This window comes from Cebus imitator, unplaced genomic scaffold (assembly GCF_001604975.1).
Source record: "Cebus imitator isolate Cc_AM_T3 unplaced genomic scaffold, Cebus_imitator-1.0 Scaffold45, whole genome shotgun sequence".
In the NCBI taxonomy this organism is placed as follows: domain Eukaryota; kingdom Metazoa; phylum Chordata; class Mammalia; order Primates; family Cebidae; genus Cebus; species Cebus imitator.
In genome coordinates, this window is record NW_016107360.1 from 770,022 (window position 1) to 789,417 (window position 19,396).

The following is a 19,396-nucleotide window of genomic DNA, read 5'->3' on the forward strand; positions in this document are numbered from 1 at the left end:
AAAAAAAAAAAAAAAAAAAAAAGAAAGAAAGAAAAGAAAAAAAGGCTATTTTTGGCAGAAATATAAACTTTGCTTATGATTTTTCTTCAACTATAAAATAAAAATTTATTTTAAATTTAATGCACACAAAACTACAAAATCAGTAACAATTTAAAACTGGGTTAACTTGACAGATGCTGTTTTGGTAAACCTAAATGATCTCTCAGAGTGAATACTGTACGGACTGCTATGGTGCTGGTTTCACATTTTGTTTAGTTTGTTTTTAAGTGCAGCCTATTTACTGCCTATAAGCCCTGTGATACCTCTGCTCTGCCACTCACCTATTTGATGCTGTTTCCTAACTCCCCAGTTCCTCAGTTCCCTTGCCTATAAAGTGAAGATCACCATATTTATCTCAAACACAAGCAGTGTTTTAAATGCTTTAAATATACTAACTCCTTTCATCCTTATAACAACGTTTTGAGGTGGGTATTATTCACATGGAGAACTTGAGGCTCAGGGAAAGTCACTTGCCCAAAGGCCACATCACCAGTAAATGAGCTAGAATTTCAAACAAGGCCTGCATGGTTAACCACTATCCCATGCTGTCTCTCATAATGTTATAGCTTAAAACTAATTCCTAGCTCATCAAAATTAAAGGCATTAATATGTGTAAAGTATTTAAATTATGTGTGGCTGGCGAAAACAGTCAATAAACATTGGCTATGGTTGTTTTTCTCCTACCTCACATTCTCCCATTAATTTGCTCTTTCACCCAAGCTTGAGTGCAGTGCTCAATCTCGGCTCACTGCAACCTCTGCCTTCTGGGTTCAAGCTATTATCCAGCCTCAGCCTTCTGAGTAGCTGGGACTACAGGCACGTACCACCACGCCTGGCTAATTTTTTTTTGTATTTTTAGTAGAGATTGGGTTTCACTGTGTTAGCCAGCATGGTCTTGATCTCCTAACCTCATGATCCACCCACCTCAGCGTCCCAAAGTGCTGGGATTACAGGCGTGAGCCACCATGCCTGGCCCATTAGTCTTCTTTGTGAGTGCAAGTGATGTCCCATAGACCTTCATTTGACAAGAAGGCATCACATTCTAGGTCCACATCAGTTCTTTTCTCATTGGTGTGGGCCAATTAAAGCAATGAAAGCATCAGTGCACTCATGTAACTTGATGTACCATGTGAGCCCAGAAATATCACAGCACTAACCAGAATAAATGCACATTCATTCAAGTTTATATAATCTTTGAAATAAAAACTGGTAGACACCTGAGAATGTATCCAAGGAATCCCTTCTCCCCTGGCAGAGGCTCAATTTATAAAACTGCTCACTATTTTCCACTTTTAAGAGAACTCATGATGGGCCAGGCCCAGTGGTTCATGCCTGTAATCCCAGCACTTAGGGAAGCTGAGGCAGGGGATCACTTGAGTCCAGGAGTTCAAGACCAGCCCGGGCAACATAGGGAGACCCCCATCTCTACAAAAAAAAAAAAAAAAAAAAAAAAAAAAAAAAAAAAAAAAAAAAAAGTTTTAAAGTAGCCAGGCATGGTGGCTTGCACCTGTAGTCCCAGCTACTAAGGAGGTGGAGGCTGCAAAGGGCTGCAACTCCAGCCTGGGTGAAGAATGAGATCCTGTCTCAAACAAACAAAAGAGAGAGGGAGAGAAAAAAAGACAGGACATGTACTAGCTCTGTCAGGTTTAAAAGAATTTTTGTTTCTGTGGATTGTGAATTGATCATTTGTCTCCTTTGTGCCCAACACAGTACCTGGAACACAGCGAGAACTTGCATGTTTGCTTAAATGAACGCCGGAGCCATCAAAGGCAGGGAGAAATTACCAAGAGACAGGAAGAACTGAAAGACTGAAATGCCAAACAGGTCAGAGAGAACCATGCAATACAACAATAAAAACTCTAACCCAAATCCCCAAATTCCAGGCAAAGAACACATCATTGATAGATATAACCATGATTGATTTAGAATAGTTGAGATCAGATCCGGTGGGCTCAGCTCATCAGCACCTGTTGAGTTCAAACCTGAATTTTTTCTCCTTGAGTTTCCTTGTCGCTATGAAGAATAAGTCTGCATTATTGTCTAGGATTCCACATTTTGGCCTGGCTACTAAGTAAATAAAATTGAAAACTAGGAAGCCCTATGCTGCAAAGACTGGAACCTCTGCCATTCAAGGGCAGACACAGCTATATTATTATTGCGTTTAAAATCACCACATTAATTATGCCCGCAGTCCCAGGCAACCCCAGCCCTGCGCCGTGAGGGTGCAGGAGAAGCATGCAGTCACACTGATGTCACCTGTCAGGTAACGGGACTCAGCAGGGAACTCTTCTGGGACGTCCACTCGGGGGCTGCGGGGAAATATGGCTTCTGGCTCCTCTTTGGGGCTCCCTGCTGGGACTCAGTGAGAGGAAGTGGGGCACCGTTGGGAGAGTGGACGAGAAAGCGCGGAGGAGCGCGATGAGAAGGTCGCTGCTGTGCAACGTGGGCCGAGGGGTGGGTGTGGACGCCTCGCCAATTTCCTCATCTCTCTAGGGTTCCTGAGGCTATCGGGGCTTATGGAAGCCAGGGAGGCCCTGGATGCGGAAGTCTCAATGCAGCAAATTACAGACCTAGTTCTGTGCCCTTATAAAGAACCCCTCTCCCTAAGGGCACCCTACACTCCCAAGCGGGGGCGGGGAGCAGCAAAGTATCCAGATCATTCGGCCTGCGGAAGTCTAAAGGGCGCTTTAGACACCAGCCTAAGAACCTGAAACCACCAGGACCCACTGTGATCAAAATCCCCGGGGAGAAGTGAAGAAGGCACACACTGGGGCCCACGCCCCGAGACGCTCGCATTAATCTAAGGTGGGACGTAGAAATCCGTACGTTTCCGAAAGCGGATTTAGAGGCCGAGCCTCTGCAACTACCTCTCTTATCCTAGGACTGCTTCTACCTCCCCTCTCCGACCCGCAACCCGTCCCAGACCAAAGGGAGAAACGCTCTTTCCCGGTTCCAGGCTGACAACCTTGCAGAACCGCAGCCAAAGGCCACCCAGGCCAGGGGCGCCCCCCGGGCTCCGCCACGCCCCCCGACCAGGCCGGCAGCGTCCGCGTCGCAGCCCAGCACCCATTACCTTTCCCGATGACTTCCAGCAGCTCCTTCTCCTCCTGGGTCAGCTCGCCTTTCTTTATGTGAACCATTGGTCCCGCCAGCTTGAAGGTTATTCTGTATCTTAGGAAGTATTTAAAAAGAAACGATGCGTCTGTATTGGGAACGCCAGCCGCAAAGAGGCAAGTTGAGACCAAGACACTGAGTAGCCAGCCGCGGAAGCGCTCCGCTTCTCTCCTCCCTCCAGCGGGCTGGCGGACAGCGGGCGAGCTCGGGCGAGCCGGGCGGGCGGTCTCTGCAGGCCTCGCGGCAGTCACCGCCCGCCGCCTGTCATTGGGCCGGCCGAGGAGGAGGAGTCACAGGAGGCGGCAGCGAGAGACCGCCATTGGAGCAACCTGGGAGGGAAAAGCCAAATGCAGACACCTGGAGGGGGAATTAAATTCTTCCTACACGTTCCGCACCCCTATCCTGTCCGCTTCAAATATTTGGCCACGTATAATATTGAATAATTTCCTAGCTAGTGGTTCTGTGTTCAGCGACGGCTTTCTGGGGCGTGCAGAGGCCCCCGATTGTCGCCATATCCCCACCATGCCCCCGGGAGTGGCGCGGTCCGGGTGGGGGCGGGCTGGGAGGCGGGGGCGGTGCGGGAGGCGGGGGCGGTGCGGGAGGCGGGACTGCGCCGGGTTCCGTGTGTCTATGTCAATGTGTCTGTCCTTCACTCCTCCATTGTCTGCTGCCGCTGCTGCCGCTGCCGTCGCTGCCGCTGCACGAATCGCCGCAGCCCCCAGCCTTGCGCGTCGTCGCTACCTCCTCGGACAGGTGAGAAGCTGCCTAGGTGAGGCACGGGGTGCCGGGAGGGTTGCGAGAGCCGCGACTACCGCCCCTCAGGGGCTTCCACCGGGCCGGAGCTGGCGGGGAGGAAGCCTGTGCTTCCCGGGGCGGCTTCCTGCGTCTCGGAGTAGCGCTCGCTCCACCTCATCATCACCGCGCGCACGGGGTACCAGTGCCCCAGGATGAAGACCTTTGACTCGCCTCGTTTGGCCGCCTCGGGAGACTCTGGGACCGCGGGCCGGCGGGCGGGGGCCAGCCACGCGGTGAGAAGTGGCGGGTGCACATGGTCTCGTGCGTGGCACTGCCAGACGCGGCTCCCGGGCAGGCTGGGGCCGGGGCTCGGGCTAGGGGTGGGGAGGAGAGCGCCCCATTAGGAGCGAGTGAGTGCCTGATGAGAATAGACTTGGGAGAAGATAGTTTTTATGTTGGTGGTTCTCGCCCTTCCCACTACTTGTCATCTCCTTGGCCTCTGTGGAAGCTGTGTAAGAAAACCGGACCTGATGGCCCTATGCTGCCTGTTAAGGATGTTTAGAAACAATTTACACTTGCACTAATACTTCGTTTATGAGAGACAGCCTGGGGGAGGGAGAGGGAAAGGCCTCTTTGCTCTGTTAGAGTTCTCAGTTCCCTTTGTAACTCAGATCTTGAGATTTATGGAAATAGGGAGTGGAGGGTGGGGAGGTTGGAGAGGGCGGAGATTAAATTGGTGTTGCTGCCTATATATAGCCTTAGATTAGCCCCTTAATCCAACCTTCATTCAAGTGTAATATGTAGCCTAGAGCTTCGACTATAGGTAGATGGGGGTAAATACAAGTGTGTATTTAGAAAGAAGACTTGCTTGCTAAAATGTGGGAATCAGTCATTTCACCAGGGTGCACGTTGATATTTACATCATCAATGAAAGTTTCTTTGCAAATTAGTGTTTGTGTTTTACTGCTGTTTCCCTGCAGATTAGTAGTGATGTTTCTCTAAATATGTGTGTCAAAGAGAAATATTTGAATAATTGTGTAGGTGTTTTTACCTTTTAAGCATCCCCAGGACCACTGTTTCTGATCATGGTGCTATACAAAAAGTGAAAGACATTTTCCTCTGGCCTTAGGCATTCATTTTGCGTGAAGCTTTCACTAATACATCTAAAATCTCCTGGAATATGTTTATCATTATTTCCTGCCTTTAGCAAAAATCTTTCCTAAACTCCAGCTGTTTTCCCACTCTAAACTGGGGCAGATCTGAGCCAGAACATCTTACATGAAAATGGTTTGAAATTATTCATCTCAGTGTATAACAAAGATACTTTTGTTGGATGGTGCTTTAATAATGATGTGGCTGTTCAAACAAGTAGTAAGGCTTTTCTGAGAGTGACCAATCTTTTGTAATGCTGTTAGTGCCAGAGTTACTTGATTTATAACATAGTATCATGTGGAAGAAACCCACAAACCTAAAAAAAACGCTTGAGTAGTAACCTCCTGGAACATGTGATTTAGCATCTTACCAGCAGATGCGTACACAGAATTGGGTACTTCATTGCTAGTATTTCCATCTCTTGTGCCAAATCTGGGCCATGGTTACTTGAAGGTCACACCTGTTTGTCTCACTGGGGTTGTCAGTTCCTCGAGGATAGCAGCTTACTATCTATTTTCTTGATGCCTTATGACACCTGGTTGGTATTTAGTTCTCTCTGAATACATGGCCAGTGAATTTAGGGACGATAACATTTAAAGAGAATCTAACATCTACCTAGAAATGCAGATAGATCATGTTGAGTTTAAATTTCTAGAAACAGATGCCTAATGGGCACTGTTCATTAGATGGATTGATTACATTAGTAGTTTTGTACAGTGTAAATATTTAATGTAGGAATAAGATAATGAGCATAGTAAAATAGATTCACATCAAAGAAGTTTTACTGGTAGTAAAATAGCTACTTCATATTATTTAGTCTGCTAGATATTCTACTAGATGCTTTGCATAGAATTATTTTAGTGTTATGACAACCCAGGAATTAGCCAGTATTATCTCCATTTCTGCAAATAAGAGGACAAAAACGAAGGGAAATAATTTGCCCACAATCTCATATTAGGAATGTGAGAACCAGAATTGGAATAATGATTTCTGAAATATTTGAAATGTTGTATGTGTCCTCTCATATCTTTTTCTGCCACTAGCACTCTAGACCTATTGCAGTGCATCTTAAATGGCCTGTTTCTCTCCCACCTGTCTCCTTCTAGCTAATTCAGGAAACTACCGGTTCAATAAACATTGAGCACCTGTCATCTTGTGAGTGGCTCTCCTCTGGCCACAGAATAGAGGGCTAGATCTGTCCTGGAAGGTTCCAGTCCACCAGTGGTCTCAGGAGGCATTTCCAGTCACCTGGGCCTTCCCATGCACCGGGCTCTAAGGTCACCACTCTGCTTGTTCCCCAACCTGCCGGTAATTTCCACCGCTTTGTTCTTGCTTTTCTCCTCCTGGAATGACTTCCCTTCCCTTTTCCCTGAATCCCCTCTCTAGATCTGATGAACTATTCAACTTTCCAGACACAATTTAAACAAAACCTCTTTTATTGAGCTTTCATGTTCATCTCTCCCCCTCTATCCAGTAAGGGAAACATACATGCTAATAAATACATTTATTCATGTGTCTTGGCAAGGGTTATAAGTAAAATCTTTGTATGAAAGATATTGATATGCAACATGGCTGCTGGTATCATTACTGGCAGCCTTTAATTCTCTTCTTATGGATTCCAGCAACCCCTTTTACTGCCCCCACCCCCTTCACCAGCTAAATTGACATTGCTTCTTCATCTGGATCTCCATGAAAATAACTAAAGCAAGCACTTTCTCATCACATTCTATTATAGTTATTATTATTAATCTGTCTGGTCTCTTCTCATTCTAGAATATACATTAACTAGGTTGAAATTATCTTTGTTTCTCAAGATTTAACCCAGTATCTTGTACTTAGTGTATGCTCAGTACAAGCTGAGTTGAATTCAGTTTGATCTCTAAGTTATTTTAGGTGGATTTGTTTTCCTACTTGACTAATCCTTCCTGGCAATGTGAGGTGAGGTGGCACTAAACACACACAATCATAACCAGAGGCAAAAAGTCTTTAAATGTTTTGCATCTCAAGCTTCTTGACATTCTGATGAGTGCTATCAACCAAGAAAAATTGTTCCTATGCATATGTTAGAAATTTGGCATGCCATTCCTAGATTTACCCCATTAAAGCCCCTGATCTCCAGCTCTCTACATTAAGACAATGTTGCCTTTTTATTGCATTTTTGAGTATTACATCTTTCAGGGTACTGGTTTTCTTGACTTTTGACTTTTTTCTTGACTGGATATTTGATAATATTAAGAAATTGTAATTTGTTTTTAGGTTTGAAGTCGATTATGGTTATATTTTTTAAAAGATTACTTATCTTTTAGAGATAGGAACTGAATTATTTTAGAACTGGATGATAAGACATCTGAGATTTTGCTTTAATATAATTCTGTGACAGAAAGGAAGAGAGACTGAATGAGAATATAGATGAGATAAAATTGACTATGTTAACAGTTGAAGATGGGTGATGAGTACATTTGCTTGATTATACTGTTCACCCTACTTTTGGATATATTTGAGATTTTTCATAATGAAGTTTTTAAAAAGAAAATTTGGAAGTATTACAGCCTCTAAGGAATATTTTTTTTAACACAACATGAGAAAGTAATATGAATACAAATGTTCTTTTTTCTATACTTGGAGCTTCACTTATGTGATTATTCATTTAAGTGTTAAAGCAGTTACACCTAAATCTGCAAAGAACTGTCTTGTGAACAATGCATTTCCATAAACATTTCATATCACATTTTAACTTCTCCACAAAACTAAAAGCTTGGTGGCATTACTCAGTGATTGTGAAACAAATTGATGAATATCTTACCAGTAGTTAATCTTCATCTTTTTTGAAAATTGACAAAGTAATTTGCAGAAAATTCTGAAGAAGGGGTACAGATGTATTTAGTTTGAGAAAATCAACTTGTGAATGAAGTAGAGACACTGATTTTCTTTTATGCCTCATAATCCAACTTAGAAGGCATTCCAAAAAAAGGAGTACCAAAACTGTTTTAAGCAATATCAGCACCGTTAGGATAAGTATATTGGTCTAGGAAAATCAGGCGCAGGTCCAGGATAAGGTGTGACTGGTGGGTTCCTACTCAGTGTTTACTTGGCTGAATGCTTACCTGGACACCTACTTTCTGATTTGTGCAATTTTCTACACTTATTTTTTGATGTTTAAATTTTTTTTGTTGTGTTTTAGATATATGAAGTGTCATTTATAACATGTCATCCTAGACTTTGGGATTTTAAAAGAATGCTTAATTAATATGAAATCTACCAATAGTAGCGGATCATAAACAAGAATACTTTTCATTCTTAACTCACTCTGATGTCTGTGTATTGAGGCTGTGGTGCTCTTTAGCAAATATCTTTTGGGCAGCTAGGTGCCAAGTGGAATGATTTGCCCAGTTCTAAATTTGACATGTATTGAGTGAAGAGTGCCAAAAATGTTCAGATACTCGTATTTGTAAACTACTTTGAAAATAAAGGTTTAGATAACTCACTGAATGAACTATTCTTTGTTAAATGCCAAAAAGACAATGTTCTCATTATTCTGTCTTGATTTTTAGCAGTAGGGGTTTCCACTGATGTTTTTTAAGTTTATGTAAAAAATGAAAGGAAAAAAGTGTAATGACAATAAGAAAGAATAATACCCTGTTACTATTAGATAGTGTGATCTAATAGTATGGTGCCCTGTATACTGTTAGATAGTATAATTCTTGGCTATCTTTAATTCTTTTAAGTTTGAAAATATTAATATTTTAGTAGAAAAAATAATAAGATGTAGAATTATTTTTGGCATCAGATGTAGAATTACGTTTTTTCTTTTCACATCTCAACTTATTTTTATGCTAGATGCAAACTTTAGAAATATAACAGGTGTACTGTTAATTTTGAGGACTTATAAATAAATCTCAAGAAAAGTCCTGGAGCAGAGATAAATAATAAGGGATAATAACATTTATCACTGTAGAGAATATATTGTAAGCTACTAATGGATGTGTAGTTTTATGATATTCTAATATTATCCTTTGTATATATCCACAGAGAAGACTTTAATGCTTTTCAAACTAACCTGGAATTATGGTCATTTCTAAGAAGAAAAGAAAAGTCATATGTTTTTCTTAGTGTACAAGATTAATAGAATGGGACTGTTATAAACAGGAAGGAGAACCCCTAGTTGATGGTGCAGAGGAAACTGCTGGCTGGAGGAAAAGGATGCGGTGTTAGTATTCGGGAGTGTGAAAATTGTGTTTTTGTTAGAGCTGAGCTTCTGCAGGAAACAATTTGAAAACTGGATGCTATAGTGCTAGAAATTATGGTGCCATAAATTTTCTAATATTTGTATGTCCCTAAGAGACAGTATTGTTAAATTCTCTCTTTAAAGATAAATACCTTTTTTTTTTTTCTTAGTGGAAACTCTATGGAGAACTTTTTGGTATTTTGGAAGTAGCATATGCTAATTCAGTGTATCCAAGTGCTGAACTCAACTTTAAATTAATATTTGTGCTCTACTCCACCTAATTCCAAATTATAAAATTTATGAGGCAAATAATGAAAAAGCTGCCTTCAAGAATCATATAAATAATTCTGTAAGACATTGCAACAGCTTTAGTTGGCTCCCTAGAAAATGCACTGAGTGAGGAAAGTGGATTGGGCTCTGGCCCCAACTCTTCCACGTGCACAAGCTCCAGTTGGACAGGGATCTTTCTTCTTTGATCTCTACTGTCTTACCAACGCTAAAATGGAATTCCTGACCTCAGCCAAGTGGTTTGACATCTCAGTGCCTATCTGAGGGTTAGCTTAGGGACTGGGCTTAGATCCATGGTTTTCAAAGTATTCTCTTCCGCATGGATGCCACTTGTAAGTTAAAAAGTAAAAAAAAATCGAGTCATAAAAAAAGACAGTTGCAGGTGAAAAAGAAAAAAGATTAAAACTAAAAAAACATGCACTTATTTATTAAAATGTTAATAAACACAACTGCAAGTCGAATGCATCATATGTTGTCTTTAAACATACTGGAGACCGTCAGTGCTTGCTAACTTGCTCTGCCTGATTATGCAATACTTAAAAGTGATCTCTATCAAACTTGCCTGATTTCGTGCTTGCAGCATCCCTGTTGACTAGTACCAGACCTAGTGTATTTGTAAACAAATAAATAAATGACTGTAGATTTAGGCCTTTTTTTTTTGAGACGGAGTCTTTCTCTTGTTGCCCAATTTGGAGTGCAATGGCTCAATCTTGGCTCACTGCAACCTCTGCTTCCTGGCTTCAAGTGATTCTTCTGCCTCAGCCTCCCGAGTAGCTAGGGTTATAGGCCCCTGCCATCACATCCGGCTAATTTTTGTGTTTTTAATACAGACGGGGTTTCACCATGTTGGCCAGGCTAGTCTTGAACTCCTGACTTCAGGTGATTCACCAGCCTTGGCTTCCCAATGTGCTGAGATTATAGGCGTGAGCCACCGCACCTGGCTTAAACCTTTTTAAAAAGTATGATTAAGAGAGTTCGTAGCTCTTTACTAGTTCTGTTTTATTTTTTATTTTTTTATTTTTTAATTCAAGTTTTTATGGTCCACTTCTATAAAGTTGTGTCAGGGAATACAGTCCCATATCATCAGTGTGCCCTAGACTAGGCTTGGCATTTCTATCCAGTTCATGCTGTCATTGTGTAATAAGCATGCGTATGGAAAGTAACTTCGTGTGTGTGCAACTCTTCAAATAAAGCTTCATCTGCTAGACAGGCTTGGGCAGGTCCCCTTCTGGGAGGATGAGAGTTTCTTGGTTGAGAGAACTAGTAAGTGAGCAAGTATTTGGACTCATGCCTACCACCACCTTTGAGCTTCCTGAAGGTCCATTATTAAGTTGTTTAAGCCTTTGCTCCAAAACAGAGTTGTCTCGCTGGTTACTAGTCTAGGCCTTGCTTTTGTTTTTCTTACTTTCTTTTTTTTTTTTTTTCTTTTTTGGTGAAGATTTTATTTTCCCCTCTTCCTTTATTAAAATCCTCTGAAGAGAGGCAAACACTTCAACACCTTTTTACTGTAATAACTTATCTTCTGATTTCCTATTGGACTAATAGTAACCAACACTCCAAGCAGTTTTGTGTCTGTCATAAACTAACTTGTTCTCTGGCATCTGCCACTCCACTCCTTGCTGATTTTCATCCCTGGGTTTACTTGCCTCAGTTAGAAAGGTCAGTGTTGTGTGTGCTCCTTTCCTCTAGGTGGAAAGTAAATCTCATATAAAACCATCTTTCTCCTCTGCTGCGTAAAGCTCAACATGTATTTAAGTATCTTCCAATGAAAAAGCACTTTTCTGGAGATAGGAACATTGGAGATGAGGAGACTCATTAATAAATATTGCTTTTGTCTTCAGTGGAGGTGAAAATCTTGAATGCATAGACGTTTTTCTAAAAGATTATATAGGATGATGTTAAAGCGTTTAAATTATTGTCATTTCCGTGGAGTAGGGCTAGGATATAAGGTCAGGAATGAAAGATTGGGCAGAGCACTACCCTTCTGTACTGTGTTGGGGTTTTCTGATTGTTTTATTTTTGCCATCACTGTATTATTCTTTATAGTTTTACATGATTAGTTAAAACAATATAGAGACTGGTTGGGCATGGTGGCTCATGCCTGTAATCCCATCACTTTAGGTGGCTGAGGTGGGCAGATCACTTAAGGCCAGGAGTTCAAGACCAGCCTGGCCAACATGGCAAAACCCCATCTCTACTAAAAAAAAAAAAATACAAAAATTAATTACTTGGGAGTCTGAGGCATGAGAATCCAAGGAAGGCAGAGTTGGCAGTTTTTTTTGTTTGTTTTTTGAGACAGAGTCTTGCTCTGTCTCCAGGCTCCATCTCAGCTCACTGCAACCTCTGCCTCCCAGGATCAAGAGATTCTCCTGCGTCAGCCTTCTGAGTAGCTGGGACTATTATTAACAAATTTCAAGGACATCTACCTCTCTATAAGAGTTTCTGCTTTTCCTAAAGTGATGCAGTGGAATAGATGACTTTTAAAATAAAGATTCTAGAGGATATCACTGAATCAATTTATATAGCTCCAAGTCCAAATGCAAATAATTTTTAAATTGTAATTTAGTATAATTTGAAAAAGGATGGTAGAATTTTATTTTATTTTATTTTTATATGTAACACCACCACCTCCCCCGTTTTAAAAAAAAAAAAAAAAGCCGGGCGCGGTGGCTCAAGCCTGTAATCCCAGCACTTTGGGAGGCCGAAGCGGGTGGATCACAAGGTCAAGAGATCGAGACCATCCTGGTCAACATGGTGAAACCCCGTCTCTACTAAAAATACAAAAAATCAGCTGGGCATGGTGGCACGTGCCTGTAATCCCAGCTACTCAGGAGGCTGAGGCAGGAGAATTGCCTGAACCCAGGAGACGGAGGTTGCGGTGAGCCAAGATCGCGCCATTGCACTCCAGCCTGGGTAACAAGAGTGAAACTCCGTCTCAAAAAAAAAAAAAAAAAAAAAAAAATGGAGGTTTTTTTTGTGTGTGTGTGTGTCAGACAGAGTCTTGCTCTGTCATCCACGCTATGGTGCAGTGGCACAATCTTGGCTCACAACCTCTGCCTCTGGAGTTCAAGTGATTCTTGTGCCTCAGTCTCCCAAGTAGCTGGGTTTATAGGCATGCACCACTATGCCTGGCTACATTTTTTGTGGATTTTTTGGGATTTTTTAGTAGATACATGGTTTTACCATGTTGCCCAGGCTTGTTTCAAACTTCTGACCTCAGGCGAGCCACCTGCCTCAGCCTCCCAAAGTGCTGGGATTACAGGCATGAGCCATCGTGCCTGACCTATGTACTATGTTTAAATGTGAACAGTGGTCATTACTGAAAGTTAGACTGATAGTTTTTCCTAATTTTTTCCTGAATATTCTATAATATGCATGATGAGCTGATCTTGTAATCAGTCGTTTTTGAAGGTTACCTCTCACTTTCAATAAAAGTGCTGTCACCTTGATCACCTACTTTTTTGCTTCTTTTCAGCATTTTGTTATAAAAACCTGCCTAGACACACCAGATGGCTTCAAAGTGGCCACGGTTTTTTTCAATGGATTAGACTCTGAATTACAACTGGCAATTTTCTAAAAATAAATTCTCCCTCAAACAATGAAATTTCTCATCATTGAGGATAATCAAAAGAATGATCTGTAGACTCTAGAGAAAATTCTAAAAAAGGTTTGTTAATCTATTAATTAAAGGGAGTTTTGATTAATGGAAGCGTTATTAATTTAGAGTTTTTCTTTGTTGAAGGAAAAAATTACTTTGATGGGTAAATGCTAGAAAACTTTTTTTAAATCACTTGTTACTATATCACATTTTGTGTTTATGTGTATTGCTTTTGAAAAATATTTAAAATACTCTGTAAAAATTTTTTTTGAATAGTTTCTTAAAGTTTTGTTTTTAACTGACATACAGTAATTGTTCATATATGGGGTACAGCGTGGTGTTTCCATACACATATACATGTGTAATAATTAAGTCAGGGTGATTAGCATATTTATTACATCGAACACTTGTCATTTCTTTGTGATAAGAATAAACAAAATCTTTTCTTCAAGTTCTTTTGTCGTATATGATGCATTATTGTTAACTATAATAACTGTATTGTGCAATAGAACACTAGAGCTCATTCCTCCTAACTGGGACTGTACCTGTTCGCCAGTCGTTCCTCATCCCTGCCTCACTCCTGTTCTCTCCTCTGTCTCCAGGAAACTATTATTCTACTTTCTACTTTTACGATACCAACTTTTTCAGATTCTACATGACCGAAATCCTATGATATTTGCCTCCCAAAGTGCTGGGATTACAGGCCTGTGCCATCACTTCTGGACTTAAAATACATATGGCTTCCTGTGTTTGCCATTGCTCCATGGTTCTATGTATACATAATCAATTTTATAATCGTTTGAAAGTAGGTCGCATGCACTTTCTGCCTTTATCCCTTATTTCTTCAGTGTTTATTTTGTAAAAATAAGATACTTTTCTTACAGAACAATGTAAAAAAAATTCAGTGAATTTAACATGGAAACCATAATTTTATAGTCTATACTCCAACTTCTTAGGTTGTCCCAATAATGTGATATATATATTATACATGTATATGTATATATGACTATATAGATGAATATATATATGAATGATCATATATACGTACATATTTTTTCCCAGTACGGCATTCAGTCCTGGAATGTGCATTGCGTTTAGCAATGTCCTTTTAAGTCTCCTGGAACAGTCCTTCAGCCTTTGTTTTGGAAAGATGTTGCCATTCATGAAGAATACAGACCAGTTGTTTTGGAGAATGTCCCTAGATATACATATATTTCCTCATGATTAGATATTTGGGTCGTGTATTTTGGTTTAGAATACCACATGAACAGTGTGTTCTAAGTGTAAAACATCTGGAGTTGCGGTGATTGTCTGTTGTCCTTTGGTTAAGGGATTGTCTTGTTTCTCCAATGTGTAGTTACTATTTTTTAATTTATTTATGTGAAGATGTTTGGAGGCCCTGTCAGTGTCCTGTTGATCATCAAGCACTCCCCAGCACACACACCCACCCATATAGGTTTAGCATACCTCTTGCACAAATCAATTTTTACGTAATTATTGCAAAATAGCAATTTTCTAATTCAGTGCTTCATTCTCTGTTTATTATTAGTTGACATTCTACTGAAAGAAAATCTTGTACATACTTTCCTTTCCTTGTGTACTGAAAAATTTGTTTTCTTTAAAATGAATAAAAGTTATGAGCATGGACCTGTGGGTTTGTATTTTGTTGAATGGGTTATTAGCTATTGTTGTCCTTAGTTATTTGGAACCTCCAATTGTACTGGGCTAGGCCAGTCGAATCATCCTCAAGATGGCTCTTGTGTTGTTTCGATCTAGCTTGATTTTTTTTGGCGCTTTTGAATTTTCTAACACAAGATGTCCCAGGATCATAGTGAATGTCCCCTGCGCCAACCTTGGAATCAGCCATTTATCCAAGAAACCTTGGTTTCTTTCAGTAGGGAATGATATTTAGATCCTGTGGCACATATCTTTTTTTGCAAAAATGTTATTGCTTGTGACTCCTTGGGAATTGGTTTGAACTTCAAAAGAGGTTAAAACCTTTTCACTTAAGTGTATACAATTTTCTAATTATAAAAAAGATACGTATTTATGTACAGAAAATATAGACAAGTATAGGTAAGAAGAATAAAATGTGCCTTGAACCCATTACTCATGTTGACCACCGTTTGATGTTAGTGTATTTTACATAGCCAAGATCACATCATGTATATAGAATATTGCATTTTGCTCTATCTATATAGCATGTCATTGTTTTCTCAAAGGCGTAGAAATTAGACAATTTCATTTTTAAGTCACACATTGTGCATTAAGATTTCTCTTTTCTTTCTTTTTTTTGTTTCCATTGATGCAATATCCTAAAGTAGAAAAAGGTTGTCTACTGTCATTGAGCTTCTTTTTTTGCCTATCTGTGAAACCCATATTCTTGCCAGTCCTCTGCCCTCCCCCTAAATTGCATAAGATGCCAAATTACCAATTTCAAAAATAAATTGTTCGTGTCAAAGACTGGGTAACATGTATTTTGTACATTATAACTGTACTTTTGGTTTGAGATATGACTATTCAGTGATAAATTTATTTTTTCTAAAATTTGACACCAGTGTTTGGCAAATATGAGTAATTAGTTCAATGAAGTACATGCCTAGTTGCACTGGTATGTTTAGACCTGGGTACAAAATTATCAGCCCTTGAGAGCAGGGACCATATCTGGCTTGCTAACCATTATTTCCTCTCTAGAGTAGGCTTTCTCAACCTCAGCACTTCATTGAAATTTCAGACAGAAGGGTCTTAACTTATTGAGAGCAGACGTTTTAGGGCACTTTCTTAAAATACCCTGAAACATTATATTTGAGGGATGAGTTTTCTAAAATCCAAAGAATGCTACGATGTGGGTAGTATATGTGTTTGTGTTTGTGTCTTTCAGAATGTTGAAAGACGTAAGAATGACATCAGCAAAATCAGACCATCTGGAAGATTGAATGAGCTGGCCAGCTGTTGGGGGAAGGGCAGGGCCTGGGAGATAACCCATCTGGGGAAAGTGCAAGGGCCCAGAGGAAGGAATGCACATACCTTAAGGGGCCTCTTAGAAAAGTAGAATTGCATTAACTAGAGACCAGGGAGTGATTCCTAGAGTGAAAGGATTTTAGAAATTAATCTATACCTCTTAAAAGTTTTTGAAAATAGCTTCATTGAGATAAAGTAAATGACATTGTGTAGTTGCCTTAATTTGTTTCTATGAGAGGTTATACATGGATTTTTAAAATGTAGTTTTTGTAATATTCCTATTTTTATTTAAAAGAAGTTTGAAACAAGCATTTACAACTTAGGTCTAGTAATAAGTTTAAGGTGTAAAGTGGTTTTGGAAGTATTATAATAAAATGAAAACTTTACCATGGTGCCTTTATGGCTTTTCGTTTTGTTTGCTTGTTTGTTTTGTTTTGAGATAACATCTCACTCTGTCACCCAGGCTGGAGAGCAAGGGCCTGATCTCACTGCATCCTCTACCTCCCTGGTTCAAGCGATTCTTCTGCCTCAGCCTCCCGAGTAGCTGGGATTACAGGCATGCACCACCACACCCGGCTAATTTTGTATTTTTAATAGAGACTGGCTTCTCTGTTTTAATCAGGCTGGTCTCCCAACCTGATGTGATCTACCCGTCTTGGCCTCCTAAAGTGCTGGTATTATAGGCCTGAGCTGCCACACCCAGGATATGTTTTCTTAAAGGAGATTTACATTAGCATATTTTACTCAAGCGCTCTCTTTCACATGACACAAGTTATTTGGGCTTTAATCATTCTTTATAAGGTCTTTAGTTGGCAGAAGTAAAGAGTCCACCATTAAAGTTCTTCACTGGAAAATATATACATTTTTGAAGAGACTATATCTTTAATGCTTTTCCTAAAAAATTATTTTTATTTTTTAAGAGATGGGATTTCACCATGTTGCCCAGGCTGGTCTCCAACTGAGCTCAAGCAATTCTTCTGCCCTAGCCTCCCAAATTGCTGGGAATCCTCGTCTGACCCTGTTTGATGCTTTTTTTTTAAGTTATTTTTGTTATTTTATATTATTAAGGATAAGAATGAAGGGAATATGGATATGACAGCAATACTTTTATATTAAGAAAAAGAGTATTAGACTTTATTTTGCCCTTAGAGCTGGACTATTGGCTATTTCAAATTTTAATTTTTTTCCAATTATTATAAATGCTGCAACTTTCAGAGTATTTGTTAGTAATTAAGCTTTTTGTATTTGCTGAGTGATTTTAAGTAGACAGAGGCTGTTACAAAATCATGATCAGAATATTAAACAAGCTATGTTATTCCAGGCAACAAATTGTATAGTGTTATTATAGGCATATAGTTAGTTTATTGCTTAGAGTGTCAATAATTTAAACTTTTAGAACCAACTTAATTGCTTTTGTTTTTTTTGAGAGAATAATGATACAATGTTACCAACCCAAAAGATTTCTGGATTCCTTTATTTTCTGTAAAGAATTTTATGTCGCTTGTTCTTTTAATTTTAGCATTAATGGAAAGGAAAATAGTGTATAATTATGGGTAATTTTTAAAGTTTATTTTAATAGTAGAGTTTACTCATTTAAAATATAGAATAAAAGGTAATTCTTGAAACTTGAACACAAAGTACTTCATTAGTACTTTATGAGCATTGAGAAGTTTCTCAATTTTATTGAGTTTTGTGTGTTACATCTTTATGAAACATTTTATACTTTGGGAATGATATTGTTGTTCTACAATTTTTAGACTCTGAAGTCTTTTTTTCTAGCTTGGGCAACATGGGGAAACCCTGTCTCCACCAAAATATATAAAAAATTAGCAAAAGTCTTTTTTCCCTAAAGTCTTATACAATATTGACTGCACACAGAGTATTACTTTGAAATGTGTTAATTTTTTCTTTTTCCTCGCTATACCCACCTGGCTTTGAAATTTGTACAGAATACTCTTAGAACTACTTTATTTGAGAAATATTAATTAAAAATTTCTATTCTTTAGATGTATTTTTATCTTTGTATCAAATTTAAGTATTTTGGGACCTAAGAATTGCATTGGAATTTCATGGCCCAACATAAGTAACCATCACCCACACCGTTCAAAGTTAGTTAATGGAAATAAAATAAAACTAAACATTTAGTTCCCTAGTCATTATCCACATTTCAAGGAATAAGTAATGGCTACCATGTTAGATATTGCTGATGTAGAATGTTTCCAACATCACAGACACTTCTATTGGATACACTGCTCTAGAACAGGCGTTCACAAAGGACCACCTGGTGGTCCAATCTGGTCCACCACTTCGTATGTTAATATGAAATTTTATTGGAATACAGCCATGACTATTTGTTTACATATTGCTTATAGCTGCTTTCATACTGTAACAGCAGAATTGACTGATTGGAACAGAAACCTTATATCCTCCAGAGAGAGTAAAATATTTTCCTTTTATTTCTTTACAAAAAATGTTGTGTTCTCTGCTTTAGAGTATATATGCTCATAAAGTTGTTTGAATAACATATGCATAGCACATGTTAGTAATATAGCATGTTACATAAGGCAGGTTATCATAGTTCAAAGATGAGTCAGACCAGAACAGTCAAAAATAGAATCTAAGACCAAAGTGCTGAATAATTAGACAGGAGCAGTCATTCCCTTGTAGGGACAACTAGAAGATAAGTCCTCTGGTAGATCAGTTCTTTTCCAAAATGGAGAGAACTAAGGACGAGTCCCAGGTAAGACTGAACAGTCTACATCAAAGGTGCTAATCCATTTAAGGTGGGCTGGGCAACCAGAAGGATTAGTGCACAGTTGCCATGAGATGCATCCGTGTCAGAGTGGCTCATTGTCACACCTGGGCCTAGAGTCTCTTTGCAAGTTAAGGGACGGAATTTGCAAAAGATGCTAGGACAGTTAGAAGATTAACAGTGAGGTAGGGTGAAATAGATGTAATAGGTTAGATCTAAAAACCTTTCAAATTACACTTAAAATGGGAATTTACACGAAAGTGTTCATTAATGCAGTATCAAATTTTTAAATATTTGATTTGATTGAACAATTTTAGTATTCGTATAGCCTTTTACCATGTAGAGTAGCCAAGAAATGTGGTCTCTTAGATGACATGAAATTCTTAAGTCCATTTTGTTTACCATTTTATGTACAATTTTAATACTGTTTTAAATCATGGAACTCTTCCATTTTGGTGGAATATGTGCTTATTTTGTGTGTGGCTTATGGTTTTTATTTTTTATTTTTTATTTTTTTTTATTTTTATTTATT

The 19,396-nt window shown here is 39.3% G+C and overlaps 2 protein-coding genes across 3 annotated transcripts in view; one reads left to right on the forward strand and one right to left on the reverse strand.

Moving 5' to 3' along the window:
• The window catches only part of ANKMY2 (ankyrin repeat and MYND domain containing 2), a 46,626-nt gene extending 43,208 nt beyond the window's left edge, over positions 1 to 3,418 (reverse strand). The window contains exon 1 of the mRNA XM_017526908.2: positions 3,113 to 3,418. Coding sequence (XP_017382397.1) covers positions 3,113 to 3,179 — 67 coding nt within the window. The 5' untranslated portion in view covers positions 3,180 to 3,418. The remainder of the gene's footprint in view (positions 1 to 3,112) is intronic.
• A 338-nt stretch (positions 3,419 to 3,756) lies between these two features.
• The window catches only part of BZW2 (basic leucine zipper and W2 domains 2), a 63,732-nt gene continuing 48,092 nt past the window's right edge, over positions 3,757 to 19,396 (forward strand). Inside the window, exon 1 of one of the 2 annotated variants that reach the window (XM_017526914.2) lies at positions 3,757 to 3,906. The gene's annotated coding sequence lies outside the window, so the exon portion shown is untranslated. The remainder of the gene's footprint in view (positions 3,907 to 19,396) is intronic. The other variant, XM_017526913.2, reaches the window with a different exon arrangement.